Raw genomic sequence first — 16,695 nt, forward strand, 5'->3', positions numbered from 1 at the left:
TAAGGATTGATGCCATGGGAAACTCAGAAGCATGTAATCCTATAATCAGAAGTGCACCCCTCTCCCAGGACCTGCCCTAACCGGACTTTCCAGGACTAAAATAACAGCATTGCCCCACCCTCCACCTCACCATGTGCAGGGGGACCTGAGGTGTCAAATTCCCCAGGACTTCCAAGCACTTCCTCCCCCGCCTCCAAAAGGTCAGCAAACAGGCCTGTGGGGGTGCCCACACCAACTCTGGGTCTCCCAGACCCTTGTCCTCAGGGCTCTGTGTCCTACACTAGGCCAGCTCTAGTTTTGACACTCTGCCCTTCTGGTCAGGAGTTGGGTAACTAGGACCAATTTCCAAGACAAGAGCCAAGAACAGACATGCTGGGGGAGAGGTACAATAGCAGGACAGGAAAAGGATCCTACAGGAGTTTGGGGGAAGCTCATTTGCGTCTCAATTTTTCTCTGTATTCTAATAGTCCTGCTCTTCCCCTTAACTCTCCTTCAACCTTAGACCACTGCACTGTCATCATGGAAGCATAAGAGGGAAGGGTGGGAGCAGACAGTGACCATGAGGCTGGGCACATGGTTCAAGCGGTAGAGCACTTGCTTAGCAAATGCAAAGCCCTGAGTTCAAACCCCAGTACCCCAAAAAAAAGACAATGACCATGAAGGGTTTACTGTGAGATAGAGTGGGAAAAAGAGAAAGAAAGCCAAACACTCAAAGACACAGAGGCACAGAGAGAATGAAAGACAAACCTAGAGACACCAAGGGAGAGGGAGAGAGAACAGAGAGACATGGAGAGAGAGAAATAGACTCAGTAGAGACAGGAGCAAAGTGAAATTTGTAGAGAATTTCAGAGACAAGCCATTAGTCATGGAGAGCTACAAGGAGAGCTATGAAAAACAGGCAGGGAGGGAAAAGGGTTTTCCCAAGGTCTCATGTCCTTGGCAGACCAGATTTGAATCCAGAGAAATAGAACAAAGTGTCCACAAGGCCAAAGGGACTCAATTCAGTTCAGGATCTACCTCAATCCATTGCTGACCCATTTTTTGACCAAAGCTGCACAACCCCACTCTCTCTTCCAGAACCAAGCCCAGAGGAGGAGCCTGTGCCCTGCTCCAGGGCAAACAACCTAGCACCAACCACAGCAATGACGGCTGAAGTCAGCCTGCAAGCCAGAGGGCCCCCGGGACAGGTAAAGGAAGGTTCTTGAGGCCCCCACCTACAGCACCATTTCAGCTGGCTGCGAGCCCAGGGTCTGCACGAAAGGTATGGTGGGAAGGTGGGAGGAGATTAAACTTACTAGGAGAACAGGGGACGAGGGGTAGGGCAAAGGAGGGGTGTGGACAAAGACAACTTAAGAGCAGCTGCCACCCCTCAAGCATACCTAGAGCTCCAGAACATCCCTCAGCTGCCCAGGGTGTGGGACACAGAGGAAGAAGGGTGGTTCCTAAGAGAGAGGTCGTGGATCCCATCTCCCTCACTCTCTTTCGTTCTTCCTTCCTTCCTTCCTTTCCTTCCTTCCTTCTCTCTCTCTCTCTCTCTCTCTCTCTCTCTCTCTCTCTCTCTCTCTCTGTGATCTTTGTCCCTATCTTGCAGTGTTCACCTCTGTTTATTTTGTTGTTGTTCTTTTGTGACAGGGTATCAATATGTAGCCCAAGCTGGCCTCAAAACTCTCCATCTTTCTGCCCCAGCCTCCCAAGTAACTGGGATTATAGGTGTGAGCCACCAGGCCTGGCTCTATCTCATTTTTTAGTAAATGTATATTTCCGTTTCTTCATCTCCAGCTCTCATCTGTCTTTCTCTAGCTCTATGAATCCTTAATTCTGAATTTCTTTCTCTATGTCTCTCTCTCTGTGATTTCTTCTCTGTCTGGCTCTCTCTCCTTATGTCTTGATTCATCTGTCTCTGTCCTTGTATGTCTCTATCTCTCTTATAACTGCCTCTGTGTGAGTTTGTATCTCAACAGATAGATGAGAGATATACAGACAATTGATAGATGGATGATAGATGATTAATGATATGTGATAGAGATACATAGATACATAGACAGATACAAAGATCCGTATCCCTCTGTATCTCTGTCTCTCTTTGTCTCCATATCTCTTGTCTTCATCCCTGTCTCTCTCTGTTTCTGTCTCTCTCATTGTCTGGCTGTATTTTGACTATCTCTGCATCTGTTTTGTGTCCCCACACCCTTCCTCCTCCACTTTCTTTCTCCCTTCCTCCCTCCCTCCTTATCCTTTGGTCTCTACCTCCTTTCTTCTCTGTACCTGCTCCCATTGCAGGACCTGAGGAAGGAAGCTTCCAAGAGATGCAGAGTGGAGGGGTCCCACTTTCTCAGCTCTGCCCTCTCTCACTTTGCCCTCCAGACCCTGAAGCTGCATTCGCCATGGACAGCATTACTACAGCTGTCTTGCTCCTGCTCTGTGCTATCATCTCTCTGTTCCTGACCTTCAGCTTTTGGGACAAGAGCCAGCTGCCACCGGGACCCAGACCCATCCCAATCCTGGGAAATCTGCTGCAGCTTCGTTCCCAAGACTTGCTGACCGCCCTTACCAAGGTGCAAGGGCTTCACCTTGGGTGAAGGGAGAGGGGGAAGGAAGAGAGATGGGGAAGGGCAGGGGTTCCATGGCTCCAGAGCCCCCTGTAACCTCTGTCTTCTACTCACAGCTGAGCAAGGAGTATGGCCCAGTGTACACAGTGTACCTGGGGCCCAGGCGAGTGGTGGTCCTCAGCGGATATCAAGCCGTGAAGGAAGCCCTTGTGGACCAGGGGGAGGAGTTCAGTGGCCGTGGTGAATACCCTGTCTTTATCAACTTTACTAAGGGCAATGGTAAGCCTGCTCCCCCCATCTCCTCCACCCTCCAATCTTTTCTGTTTGCAGGGCGAAATGAGGGTAGGAAACTGACATCCTAACCTTGGTAATACTCAGGGGCACTGATGTCACTGGACACACCAGATGAGATGTAACCAGGCAATCCTAACCTAGGATGAAGTTAATCTCACTTTCCCCACCTTAAAATTCCACAAGCACCTTGAATTACACCTCCATACTGATTCCCATCTCCATCCAACTCCAGCCTCTATCTCATGCCAAATCCCTACCTCTATCCCAACCACATCATCTAATTTCCAACTCAATCAACTGGCTCCCATCCCCATTATCCACCTCAGCCTAACCCCAATCCCCAGTAACCCTACCTCCATCCATAGTCCCCATATTAACCTCAACTAAATTCCTACCCACAATACTACCTACATCTCACTCCAACCTACCACTATGAACCCTCTCCCAATGCCCATTTTTTTACTCTATTATCAATCCCATGCTAATCCCTCTAATCAAACTGAACTCTGCTGTCATTTATCTCTCCGGCCCCAGCCTCATCTTCTATCCCAATCACCTATTAAAGTTTCCAGACCAATCCCCATTTTCAACCTTAATCCCACTACCATCACCAAAACCAGTCCCAAGTGCAAGTTCATGCCCAATCTACCAGTCCTTTTCATTCAACCCAACTCCATCCCTACCACCAGCCTCAAAACCAATTTTTCATCAATGTCTTAAGCTCCCCTCACAACACCCCATTGTCATCTTCATCCAACTCAAGTCTAACTCCATTCCCATCCATCCAGCAACCCACATCATTCTCCCCAAACCTCTCCTGTTCTCTTTAGGCTTGGGGACTTTTGGTTTTCAAACTCTTTTTTAAACACAGATCTTTTTTTTTTCTTTTTTCTTTTTTTTTTAATTTGTTTATTCATATGTGCATACATTGTTTGGGCCACTTCTCCCCCCTACCCCCTACCCCCTTCTTCTCTCCCCCTCCCCCCCTTGCTTCCAGGCAGAGTCTGTTCTGCCATTATCTCTAATTTTGTTGAAGAGAAAAAATAAGCATAATAAGAAAGACAAAGCGCTTTTGCTAGTTGAGATAAGGATAGCTATACAGAGAGATTTCTAGCATTGCTTCCATGTACAAATGTGTTACATTCTAATTTGATTCATCTCTAACTGACCTTTTCACTAGTTCTCGATCCCCTTCTCATACTGACCTCTGTCGAGTGAAGGTTTCTGTATTAGTTCCTCTGCAGTGGGGACATCAAATACTATCATGTTTTGGGTTTCTTACCTATCCCCATACCTCCTGTGTGTGCTCGCCCCTTATCATGTGACCCAAGTCCAACCACATTTCTGTATTTGCCCTAGATCTAAAGTCCGCATATGAGGAAGAGCATATGATTTTTGGTCTTCTGAGCCTGGCTGACCTCGCTTAGAATGATATTCTCCAGTTCCATCATTTACTTGCAAATAATAGGATCTCTTACTCAAAGAAAAACTATGTGATGCGGCCTAATAAATGATCCAAAACAGCTTCTCTGCTTGAAAAGCGGGGTCCTGAGAACCTGCATTCTGAACTGTATTCCCCCTACAGAATGCTCAGGGATCCCCATGAACCCTTCACTGGATAGATCCCAGCTGTTCCCAGATTTGGAATCAGCGATCTCTGATAAAATGCCATCTATTGTGTATTAAGTACACTTTCCACTGTTTATTTTTTTTTCTTTGTTTATTTTTTTTCTTTGGACTCAGGGCTTCACAATTGCAAAGCAGGCGTTCTACCACTTGAGCCACACCTCCAGTCCATTTTACTCTGGGTATTTTGGTCTCACAAACTATTTGCCTGGGCTGGTCTTGAATCACAATCCTCCTGATCTCAAGCTCCCAAGTAGCTAGGATTACAGACATGAGCCACTGTTGCCCAGCTCACTTTCCACTCTTTATGTCCCCTTTCCTGGGTTTGATCTTACAACTTCACCTATCCAGGTACACAAGACGCAAGGAGGTAGAGACAGGGCACTTGCTACTTTTTTGTATGTGTGGTACTGGAGTTTGAATTTAGGGCCTACACCTCAAGCCACTCCACCAGCCCTTTTTTGTGATGGGTTTTTTTGAGATGAGGGTCTGGAGAACTATTTGGCTGGACTGGCTTCGAACCTCAATCCTCCTGATCTCTACCTCCTGAGTAGCTAGAATTACAGGCTTGAGCCACCTGCTCCCAGATATCACCTCACTACTTTTACAGAGAAAACATCTGGATACAGCTAACATTTGTTACCAACACATAACCACCAACCAATTAGTGGAGCACAGAGAGTAAAAGAAGATTCTACCACTTACTAGCTGTGTACTCTTGGGCAAGTGGTCTCCCCTCCCTGACTCTCAGACTGTTACTAAGAGTCAGTGAGGTAATACATACAATGCAAGGCACTGTACTATAGTTTTTCTTCTTCTTAACATCTAGTTCTCTGCTATGTCCAAAGGAATCAGAGATTTGCTAAAAAAAAAAAAAAATCCACAACTTCATCCTATGGGTCCTAGTCCAGTGGAAAACGCAAGCCATCATGAGCCTGTGACATCTTAGTGGTAGGATAGAGGGAGCCTAGGAAATATGAAAGTCCAAAGGAAGTGCCCAGTCAGGGAGGGAGGACCATGGAAGGCTTCCTGGAGGAGGGTACCTCCAAAGTGAGATGTGGATAATGAAAATGACTAGTCAGGAGAAGGCCAGGGAATAAAGAGTATTATAGGAAGACAAACCAGAGGACTTGGAAGGACTATTCAAAGGCCCAGAGTCCAGTCTTGTTTTGGAATGAGTTCTCAAGATTTATTTTTCTTGCTTATCTCTCTTATTTGTGCATTCGATCACCAATAATCAGTCACCATCAAGGCCTCTCTGACAAGGTCTGCACTGGGCAATGCCAACCAGTGGTGACCAATACAGGCTCTTACCCTACCTTCCTAATAGCCTCATCACCAGACAGTTGCAGCTTAAAATGACCAGTTACAGCTTAAAAGGGGAAACAAAGGCAGGTGATCAGGACTAGGGTGAGGAAAGCCCAGGGTCCTATGGAAGCTCAAAGGAGAGTGACCCAGCCGAGAGGGTCAGGGACAGCTTGCTGAAAGGAACAGAAGAGTTTCCAAACTTAGTCTCCCTCTCAGCAAACATCAGGAAAGGGGACTTGGGTGGCACTGGCATTGAGAGGAATTTTTCTGGAGGAGTTGTTGATTAAGCTGGCCACTCCTCTTGTCCCCAGGCATCGCCTTCTCCAATGGGGAACGATGGAAGGTCCTCAGAAGGTTTGCTATCCAGATACTACGGAACTTTGGCATGGGAAAGAGGAGCATTGAGGAGCGGATCCAGGAAGAAGGCAGCTTCCTGCTGGAGCAACTGCGGAAAACAGAAGGTTGGGATCCCTGAACACAGCTGCACCCACAATTCACATTCACCCTACTTAGTGGGAAGGGCAAATGGGTACCATAGCATGGGTGTGAACACAAACCTCCTGGAAGCCACTCACTTGACCTGCAATGGGACTGGCACTGCCTCTCCTTATCTATGATGACAGCTCTGTTTCCTTCCTTGTCTGTCTCTCTGTGCTATTCTGAGCCCAACGTGTATAATCATGGTAGATGATGATTGTGGTGGTGGTGGTGGTGACATTCTTAAGAACTTACCACTGATAGAGCCCTGGGCTAAATGCATTTTCACACATAAGCCCTGTAAGCTTCAGAACAATCCATTTTGGGAATGAGGACATGGAGACAAGAAAGTTAACACACTAGCTTGAAGTAACAGAACTAATAAGTGGAGCCAGGACTTAAAACTCTATCTGACATCCAAATTCATATTCAACACACTAATGCAGTGCTTGCTCTGGCACTAAGCTGAAATTTTTACATGGAAGAGTTAATTTCAACCTCTAGTAGCCCTAGAGAGCCAATGTTATTCCAGGTCAGGAAGCTGAGGCTCAGAAAGTTGAAAGCCACATGCCCAGAAAGTGGCAGAACTCAGCTAGAAACCAAGGGCAAAGCTTCTGACCCATGAAAAAATTAACCAAGGCAGAGCTGGGACACAGCTCAGTGATAGAGCACTTGCCTAGCATGCCCAAGGCCCCAGACTGCATCTCCAGCACCATGAAAAAACCAAACAAAATAAATAACTAGCACTTACATATGCCACCACTGTTCTAAGAATTTTGTGTATAGTTATCTCTCAGAAAAATGACTCAAACCTAGGAAAAGATCAGCCCCATTTTATAGAAACACAGAATGCTAAACAGCTCTCCCCTGTTCTCCAACCCTTGCTGGCAAAAATAACAGCAGCAGTAATAATGATGATGGTGTGGTAGAAGACACTGAAGAGATTAAGTGACATGATGTAAGAGAAATCATAACAGCTATCTGTGATGGCTTCTTATTGCTGTTGTAACAAATTGCCACAAACATAGTGGCTTAAAACAACATAGTGGGCTGGTGGAGTGGTTCAAGTGGTAAACCGCCTGCCTAGTAAGCATGAGGCACTGAATTTAAACCCAGTACCACCCAAAAAAAAAACAAAACAAAACAGATTCATTCCCTTATAGTTCTATAGGTCAGAAGTTAAAAGCAGGTCAGCAGGGCTGCATTCCTCCAGGGGGATTCCTTCTGGGGAAGAATTCCTGTCCTTTCTTTTTCTAGTTTCTGGAGGTTGCCTACGTTATTTGACTTGTGGCCCCTTTCTCTGTGTTCAAAGCCAGAAAGACAGCATCTTCCAATCAGTCTCTCCTCTCTCTCTCTCTCTTTCTCTCACTCTCTCTCTCTCTCTCAAGTCTTCCACCACTACATTATTTTAACTCATGTACACACACCTACCTCCCTCTTATTAGGACCCTCGTGATCACATTGGGCCCACCTGGGTAATCCAAAGTAACCATCTCATCACAAAATTCTTTTTCTGTTTGTTATTTTGGCAGCACTGGAGTTTGAACTCAGAACCTCACACTTGCTAGACAGACACTCTACCACTTGAGCCACTCCACCAGCCCTGGTTTGTATTGGGTTTTTTTGAGATAGGGTCTCATGAATTATTTGCCCAGGCTGGCTTTGAGTGGCAATCTTCCTGATCTCTGCCCCCTGAGTAGCTAGGATTACAGGCGTGAGCCACTGGCTCCTGGCTACAAAATTTTTAACTTACATCTGCAAAGTTCCTTTTACCATGTAAGGTAAGCTTCTATTCACAAGTTCTAGGGATAGGGGACATAGACCTCTTTTTTGGGAGAGAAAAGGCATTATTCACTGTGGTTTGTGAGAGCCTCATAATGGGTCAAGCCTTAGCTGAGGACTTCCCAGTCACACACTCACTGACTATAACAGCACCATGAAGAAGGGACTCCCATTAAGCCCATTTTACAGTCAAGAAAACTGAGGCTCAGTTGGCACAGGTCCCATGGAGACCAAGAGGCCAAGTTAGGATCCAAATTAAGTCTATTTTAACTCCAGCCAGGTCTTCTGGGCTATGCTATTATGTCTGGGCTGCTGTGTTGAAATATGTTCTTTATTGTTTTCTGTGGTCTGCTTGGCTGTTGGATTATTGGAGCTTACATATTGTGCTTCTGTGAGCTGTTTCTGGGTACAGTTGTAGTGTTATTAAGCAGTACATGTGGTATTGCATGGTGTGGTCTGCTGTACTCCCAATGTCTGTGGCTGTGCATTGTATGTCACCTCTTCTGCTGCTTAGTTGTAGTGTTGTGATGTCACGTAGTGTGTTCACACTGTCTGCTGAGTTGCTGTGTATTATTGTACATAGTGTTACAGAAGCTGGATGCTGGTTTCATGTGTCAGGGTGTCACTGCCATGTCTTGGAATGTTTCCAGGTTGGCCATTAGGTCACTGTGTGTAATTGTGGGGCAGATGCTATGATTGTATTTACTGTGTGTGTGTTGTTGACATATGTTGTCTGTGTTCTATGACACCTGATGTGTTGTGTCTGGTGTGGTGTAGCGTGACATCAAGAAAAACCCGTTCTAGCCAGGCACTGGTGGCTCACTATGTAATCCTAACTATTCAGGAGGCAGACAGAGATCAGGAGGATTATGGTTCGATGCCAGCCCCAGCCACTAGTTCGCAAGACCCTATCTCAAACACAAACAAAAAAAAAACATCTCACACACACACAAAGCCTGTTCTGTTGCCTTGTTGTTTAGTCTTGTTGATGTACTTCAGGATGCTGTGGGTTCTGTGCTGTCTGTTACATTGCAAAACACATTTAGGGTGTTGTTAGGCTGAGTGCTGGGAAGTCGTGTGTGTGAACTCTGTGCTGCCAGTTATAGGCTGGATCATCGCCGTGCAAATTAGAGCTGAGGCTGCATGTGGTCCGGTGTGTTGCGCATTGTGTCTGCAGAGCTGAACCCCTGATGCATTCCGCCTCTCCCCTCAGGCAAGCCGTTCGACCCGGTGTTCGTGGTCAGCCGCTCGGTATCCAACATTATCTGTTCCGTGATCTTCGGCCGTCGCTTCGACTACGAGGATGAGCGTCTGCTTACCATTATCCGCTTCATCAACGACAACTTCAAAATCATGAGCAGCCCCTGGGGCGAGGTCAGCAGACTGAGTTCAGCGGGAGATGGGGTGCGGGGCCCACAGGGTCCAGGGACAGACAGCAAACAACCGGTGGGAAAGAGACAGAGGTCCTACTGGCCCCGCCCATTCCCTTCTGACCCCGCCCCAAGTTGTGCGGTCACGGTCCTACTGGCCCCGCCCATTCCCTTCTGACCCCGCCCCAAGTTGTGCGGTCACGCCCACCCCTCCAGCCCCCGCCGCCCCCCTCAGACCTGGGCAGCCCTTCAAGCAGCCTCCCTGCTACTTGATCCACTCATCTTACCACCACCAAGTTTCCCCAAACACACACCCTGCGTGCTCCTTCAAGCCCCTCCAACCCTTCCCGGTCTCCAGCTGTATAACATCTTCCCGGGCCTCCTGGACTGGGTGCCTGGGCCGCACTGGCGCGTGTTCCGGAACTTCGGAGGCATGAAAGATCTCATCGCCTGCAGCGTCCGCGAACACCAGGCCACCCTAGACCCGGAGAATCCCCGGGACTTCATCGACTGTTTCCTCACCAAGATGTCACAGGTAATGCAGGCTCGGAAATTCTACCTCTGGTCTGTCTTGAAGCCCTCCTGCTGTCCTGGCCTCATACACCTCGGGGATCTCACATTGGGCATCGCTGGGGAACGTTCTCCAAGAAGAGAGGCTGGAGCACCTGGCCCCACTGGGCCCAGAGCCACCGCTAATTAACAGCTCATTAAGACGTTATTAATAATCTGTCCAGAGATGTTAATGCGCCCTGAGGCTGAGATTTTCCCTACCCCGCCCTTCCATGCTCCCCAGCATCCCCGGAAAGGCAGTTAACAGAGGAGGAACTGAACTGGCACGGTCGCCCAGGCTCGGAGGCCTCTGTCAGTGTCAGGATGGGATCCCCTGGCCCTGGCTCCTATCCCCGCTCCTCAACCCCCTGCAGGAGAATAAGGACCCGCTGAGCCATTTCCAAATGGACACTCTGCTGATGACTACACATAACCTGCTCTTCGGCGGCACGGAGACGGTGGGCACCACGCTTCGCCATGCCTTCCTCATACTCATGAAATATCCAAAAGTGCAAGGTGCGCCCGCAGGAAACCTGGCCACACAGCGCCGCCCAGCGGACCCGGTCCGCCCAGCGGGTCTGACCTAATCCCTCTGTAGCCCAGCCAAACCCACACAGAGGCCAAACCCCTCCACACGGCCCCCAGGTTCCACACCGCGTGCGGGGATCCGGATGTCCACACTGCAAGCATCCTACACCTGGGCCCCTCCCACCGTCCTCCCAGAGCCCGGCTCCCGAGCCCCTCCCACTTGGCCAGCCCAGGACCTCAAACGCTCACACAGTCTGATCCCACCTCCCCAAGCCCCGCCTTTGGATGTACCCCGCTTTGCTCGCGATCTCCAACCCTCGAAGCCCCTCACAGCCTAGCCCTGGGAGCCCAACAGCCAACCAGCCGGGTCCTCAAAGCCCCTCCCGAAATCCCACCAGGGGCCTGGGCTCTAAGCATCCCTGAAGCCCCGCCTATACAACCCCACCCTCAAGAACCCTTGCACCAACCAATGTTTTATCCTCCCTTGGAAGCTCTAGGTAATCCTACACGCCCCCCAGTAGCGCCCCCACCCCAACTCCCGGCTCAGGAAGGCTTTGACTAGACCCCTCCGGTACACATGCGCACATCGGTTCCCAGCCCTGCCACGCCTGCTGGTACTTTCCACTACCTTCCCCCTCTACCCTGCAGCCCGTGTACAGGAAGAGATTGACAACGTGGTGGGGCGCTCGAGGCTGCCATCGCTGGAGGACCGCACGTCCATGCCTTATACAGATGCGGTGATTCACGAGGTGCAGCGCTTCGCCGACATCCTCCCCATGAACTTGCCGCACCGCGTCACTAAGGACACGGCCTTCCGCGGCTTCCTGATACCCAAGGTGTGCAATCGACACCGGGCATCCTAGGAAAAGGCACCCTAAGCCCTCGCAATCAACTTCACCAGGCATCCTGAGCCCTAACAACAGATATCTAAGATTCTTAAATCAGAGTGTCTGCCCCTTTCCAGGACCCTATCTCATACTAGACTCTACTGGACCCTGTCCTAAACTCTACCCTTTCCTATCACATGTCCCCTTCCTAGGACCCACCTCTGGAATCCCCAGGGTCTGGGACTCTTCATCCTGAGGATTACCTGTGCCAAAACTCTCCCCTGAGATCTCTCCCCTTCCCAAAAATCCCACATCTGGTTCCACAAAGTGGGAGATGATGCGCATCCCTTTCTCAGACCTCAGGACACAGCTTCTAGCACCCACCTGGAACCCCAGATCGAGTCCTATGCCCTACCCCAGCTCCTTTTCAAGTCCCCAGGACCTTGAGCCCTGTAGAACAGAAACCCTAGTTTGGAGACCTTCCAATGTTCTACATCACTATCTCCGACTTCTCACCCACACAGGGCACGGATATCATCACCCTCCTCAACACCGTGCACAATGACCCCAGCCAGTTCCAGACACCCCAGGAGTTCAATCCTGAGCATTTTCTGGATGCCAACCAATCCTTCAAGAACAGCCCTGCCTTTATGCCCTTCTCAGCTGGTGAGAACAGGAGTCAGAGTCTTTTGAGCCCTAATTTTACTCTTCAAACCCTCCCGCTTCTTCATCCTACTCATCCTCAGCTTTGGATGCACAAAGACTCTCATTTCGTCTTCCACCTCAGCTCCTGTCGGCAGAGGCTGATTAACAATTTGATTGGGAGTGGTCATTGTCCATCTGTCCAGTAGGTGGCGCAGTTGAGGTGGTTCCAGGGTGTTCGGAGGTGGTTGGTTGGTTTGTTTATTTTGGCCCTAGTCTGCTTGGGGGGAAAGTCCTGTTTACTCAGTAGCAGGGGAGAACAGGCGGGGCTAAAAATAGGTAATTACCATATTGCCTACCATGTGCCAGGTGCTGCCTCTGAAAAGAATTACAAGGGTAATAGCCAAGTACTGGGCTTGTAGCCAGATCACAGAAGGTTTGCACCCCAGTAGCTGTGTGACCTTACATATTTACTTCCCGTGCTTCAATTTCCACATCCAGAAAATGAAAATAATACTAACACCCACCTTTTGGAGTTGTTAGGAAGATTAAACTAAGAGTAGTATATAACCAAGCATGGTGGTGCATGCACCAGTAATCGCAGCTACTCGAGATGGCGCTAGGAGAATGAAGGTCCAAGGCCACTGAGACCAAAGCACTACAACCTATCTGGAAAACAAACTAAAAAAGCAAAAGGACTGGGGTGTGGCTCAAGTGGTAGAGCACTTAAGACCCCAAGTTCAATCTCCAGGAGAAAGAGAGAGAGAGAAAGTAACATAAGCATTCAGTCCCACTGCTTTACCTATATATACACACCATTCACAACACCCTCATGAGGCACTGATATCATCCCCATTTCAGAAATTGTGGCTTGTCCAAGAGCACAAAACTGCCCTTTGCATTGTTGGGATTTGAACCTGGGCGGTAGCACTTGTATTTACAACTCACTCCGCTCCAAAGGTCTTTCCCCACACCTTTGGATGGATGGACCTAAGAGGCCCCCAGCCGTTATCTTCCTGTCCTCATGTTTTCCTCTGAGAGTCTGGGGGTGCCAGTCCCTCCTTCGCACCCCATCCCCACCCACCCCTTGTCTCACAGCTCCTCCTCGCCCTCCCACCCCTGCAGGGCGCCGACTGTGTCTGGGCGAGTCGCTGGCGCGCATGGAGCTCTTCATCTTCCTCACATTCATCCTGCAGAACTTCACGTTGCAGCCGCTAGAGGCGCCCGAGGACATCGATCTGACCCCCATTAGCTCGGGCCTGGGCAACGTGCCCCGACCTTACGAGTTGCGCCTGCATCCACGCTGACATCCAGGGGTTGCTCCGTCCCTCTTCTCCTTCCACAGTTGGCGCCCTCCGTCTCGCTGTCACGTTCCCTTCTGTACACCCTGGGCCTGCTACATGCCTGTTCTTATCCCTCCTATCTTAATCCAGTCTGCATGCAGAGAAAAACATGGGGGAGTCTGGAGGTGTTGCTCTTGTACCCTTGTATCCACAGAACTTGTCCTGTGATGTACCCTTTTCTGGGCTTTTTGTATAATTTCCAGAAAAAAAAATTTATAATAGATTCTAGCCTGCTCGGGCCTCCTTTAGGAGGGGGACAACAAATCAAAAGGACATTGAGATTCCCAGTGAGAATGGCTACCATCAAGAAAACAAACAACAGGGCTGTTGGAGTTCGAGGATAGGAACCCTTATACAGCAGTGGTGGGAATGTAAATTAGTGCAGCCACTCTGGAAATCAGTATGGCAGTTCCTCAAACCCTAAGTGGGTTGCTAGTGGTTCAAGCTTATAATCCTAGCTTCTCAGGAGGCAGAGATCAGGGGATCGAGGTTCCAAGCCAGGCGGGCCAAATAGTTTGCAAGACCCTATCTCAAAAAAAAAAAAAAAATTCACAAAAAAGGGCTGGTGGAGTGGCTCAAGGTGTAGGCCCTGAGTTCAAGCCCCAGTACCACCAAAAAAAAAAACCTAGAACTGCCATATGGCCCTTGTTATAGCACTCCTGGGCATATACTAGAAGGAATGCAAGTCAGCATACAATAGATATACCTGAACATGCATGTTTATTGCAGCACCGTTCACATTAGCCATGTAATGGAATCTACCTAGTGCCCGTCAAAAAATGAGTAGGTCATCATAGTAATCAAAATTATCCAGACTCAGAAAGACAAATACAGCATGTTTTCTCTCATATGTAGAAGCTAGATCCAAAAGGGAAAACATGGATGTGAACATAAGTGGGGGGCTATTTGGAGGGGAATCAAAGGGAAGAGGAGGGGAAAGGGGGGTGTAAGATTGAAATACATTGATTGTATGCATTATAAAAAGGTCATAATGAAACCCATTTAAAAAATTAAAAATAGCCGGGCACTGGCTCACACCTGTAATCCTAGCTACTTGAGAGGCTGAGATCCAGAGGATCGAGGTTCAAGGCCAGCCTGGGGAACTAGTTCCTGAGACCCTATCTCCAAAATAACCAGAGCAAAATGGACCGAAGGTGTGGCTCAAGCAGTAGAGTGCCTGCTTTGCAAGTGCAAAGCCCTGAGTCCAAACCCCAATCATACCAAAAAAAAAATAAAATAAAATTGAAATTAAAAAAATAAAAACATCCTAGTTATAAGGCAATAAATAAGTAAAAATAAATAAAGGTGGAGGATGGTCCCTTAGGATGAGAGGCAGGCGATCTGACTGCAGAGATGAGAAACACCTGTGTACACTCACCCTCACCCTCACCCTCACCCTCAGGGCAGCTAGGGTAAGAGGAATTATTTCTTGCAGACAAACTAGAATGTAAAGGCTGTGAGGACCAGAAGACAGAAAGGCAGAGAAACCAGGACAGAGAAAAAGATGCCAGCCCAGAGAGATGCCAAACAGGAGTCCCAGAGAGATGGAAGCAACGAGAAAGTGAGAGACTGAGAAACTCTCAGGAACACTTACACAGCCCTTCCTATTCCTGTGCTGTTCTAAATGCCTTGTTTAATTCTCCCCAGGAGGCAAAGCAATCTTGTTATCACATTTTTACAGATAAACAGACTGAGATTCAGAGAGGTGAAGTGACACATGAGCCAGGTGCAGTAGCTCACACCTGTAATCCCAAATTACTCAGGAGGCAAAAACAGGGAAGATTGAGGTTCAAGGCCAGCCCAGGCAAAAAGTTATTGAGACCTCAACTCAACCACTAAGCCAGGCAGTGATGGTACACATCTGTCATCCTAGCTACTGGGAAGCATAAATAGCAGGATCAAAGTTCAAGGCACTGGGGCAAAAACATGAGACCCTACCTGTAGGTTACTACAGCAAAAAGGGCCGGGGATGTGGCTCAAGTGGTAGAGCACCTGCCTAACAAATACAAGGCCCTGAGTTCAAACACCACTTTCAGTCTCACAAGTCAGAGACCCAGAAAGGTAGAGGAAGACACTACAGGAGACAGAAGAGAGCAAAGAGATAAAAGACTGAGAAATGGGGAAAGAGAAAAGTGGGGGCGGAGGGTGGAGGAAGACCAGAGAGAGGAAGGACAATGAATTGGGGGCAGTGAGACATAGGAAAATGGAGACTGTCTCTCCTGCTCCCCACTCCTCTCGCTGGTCCATTCCTTTGCCCTGCAAATTTTGAATAGGAATACCTGTCTATGGCCTTAAGCCTTCCCATGTAGGATTGAATTTAACAGCTAGACATGCTGTTGACGGTGGCTTTTCTCACAGGGCAGAGATCTAGAGCTGCAGGCAGGCAGGGTGGGGCTGGCTCCAGCCACAGCAGAGAAGGCCTGGGAGGCCATAACCTGACCAGAGTCTCCCCAGAGGCCATCCAGAAGCTGGGACATGCCGTGCAGAGCACAGAGCTGGCTGGGTGGGATGTACAGGCAGTTCCCACATGAAACACTGGCTCCTTAATCCTCACAGGTGGACCACAGAGTGTACCCCACGGCCCAATTGGGGATGAAGAGTTGGAGGGAGATACGGAAAGACTAAGAAGAGATGAAGAGAGAAAGCAGACAGAGACACTGAAAAACAAAGACTGATTTTATTGAAATTCAAGATCTGGCCAAGGGATGGTAAGGTTCTATTGTTGTTGTTTTACGCAGTACTAGGGATTGAACCCAGGGCATCGCACGTGGGTTCAAGCAACACCCTGTCTTTTTTTTTGGTGCGAGGGATAGGGTCTCCCTAACTTTGCCCAAGCTGGCCTTGAACTCGAAATCCTCCTGCCTGCACCTCCTGAGGAGCTAGGACTACTGGTGTGTGCCACCATGCCTGGGTAAGGGTCAGCAATCTTGAGAAGATAGAGGGGCTACTACCTCAAAGCTCTATCTTGGACTGGCAGAGTGGCTTGAGTGGTAGAGCACCTGTCTAGCAAGTGTGAAACCCTGAGTTCAAACCCCAATACTGCCAAAAAAAGAAAAAAGCTCCATCTTCAGGGACTCAGGGGTGCAAAGGGCTATTATAAGGAAGGAAAGGAGGAGTGGAGCAAGAAGTCTGTGCACTGCCTTCATCATCAGGGCATGTTTCTCCCTTTTTTCTTTTTTCCTAGAACACTGCAATGGACCTTGACTTTCTGGAGCCAGTTTCTGCAGCTCTTTTTATTTTTTTTTTCTTTTATTATTCATATGTGCATACAAGGCTTGGGTCATTTCTCCCCCCTGCCCCCACCCCCTCCCTTACCACCCACTCCGCCCCCTCCCTCTCCCCCCTACCCCCTCCAATGCCCAGCAGAAACTCTTTTGCCCTTATTTCTAATTTTGTTGTA

The 16,695-nt window shown here is 48.7% G+C and overlaps 1 protein-coding gene and 1 long non-coding RNA gene across 3 annotated transcripts; both read left to right on the top strand.

Annotated features, from left to right (window-relative positions):
* The first annotated feature begins 1,105 nt into the window (after positions 1 to 1,105).
* On the top strand, positions 1,106 to 13,518 carry Cyp2f1 (cytochrome P450 family 2 subfamily F member 1). Of its 2 annotated transcripts, none has more exons than XM_074057085.1 (10): positions 1,106 to 1,261; positions 2,365 to 2,555; positions 2,666 to 2,828; positions 6,089 to 6,238; positions 9,250 to 9,410; positions 9,765 to 9,941; positions 10,330 to 10,471; positions 11,132 to 11,319; positions 11,835 to 11,976; positions 13,078 to 13,518. In XM_074057085.1, exons 2-10 carry the CDS (start codon positions 2,385 to 2,387, stop codon positions 13,257 to 13,259), a joined length of 1,476 nt encoding a protein of 491 aa, XP_073913186.1. In that variant the 5' UTR covers positions 1,106 to 1,261; positions 2,365 to 2,384; the 3' UTR covers positions 13,260 to 13,518. The 2 variants fall into 2 exon arrangements, with proteins under 2 accessions (XP_073913186.1, XP_020036989.1); XM_020181400.2 differs by lacking the exon at positions 1,106 to 1,261 and adding an exon at positions 1,297 to 1,453.
* A 718-nt stretch (positions 13,519 to 14,236) lies between these two features.
* LOC141417846 (uncharacterized) lies at positions 14,237 to 16,605 on the top strand. Its single transcript, XR_012442476.1, has 3 exons — positions 14,237 to 14,856; positions 15,852 to 16,003; positions 16,480 to 16,605. It is a non-coding gene; the product is annotated as an uncharacterized lncRNA (long non-coding RNA).
* Positions 16,606 to 16,695: the final 90 nt, after the last annotated feature.

This window comes from Castor canadensis, chromosome 16 (assembly GCF_047511655.1).
Source record: "Castor canadensis chromosome 16, mCasCan1.hap1v2, whole genome shotgun sequence".
Lineage (NCBI taxonomy): Eukaryota > Metazoa > Chordata > Mammalia > Rodentia > Castoridae > Castor > Castor canadensis.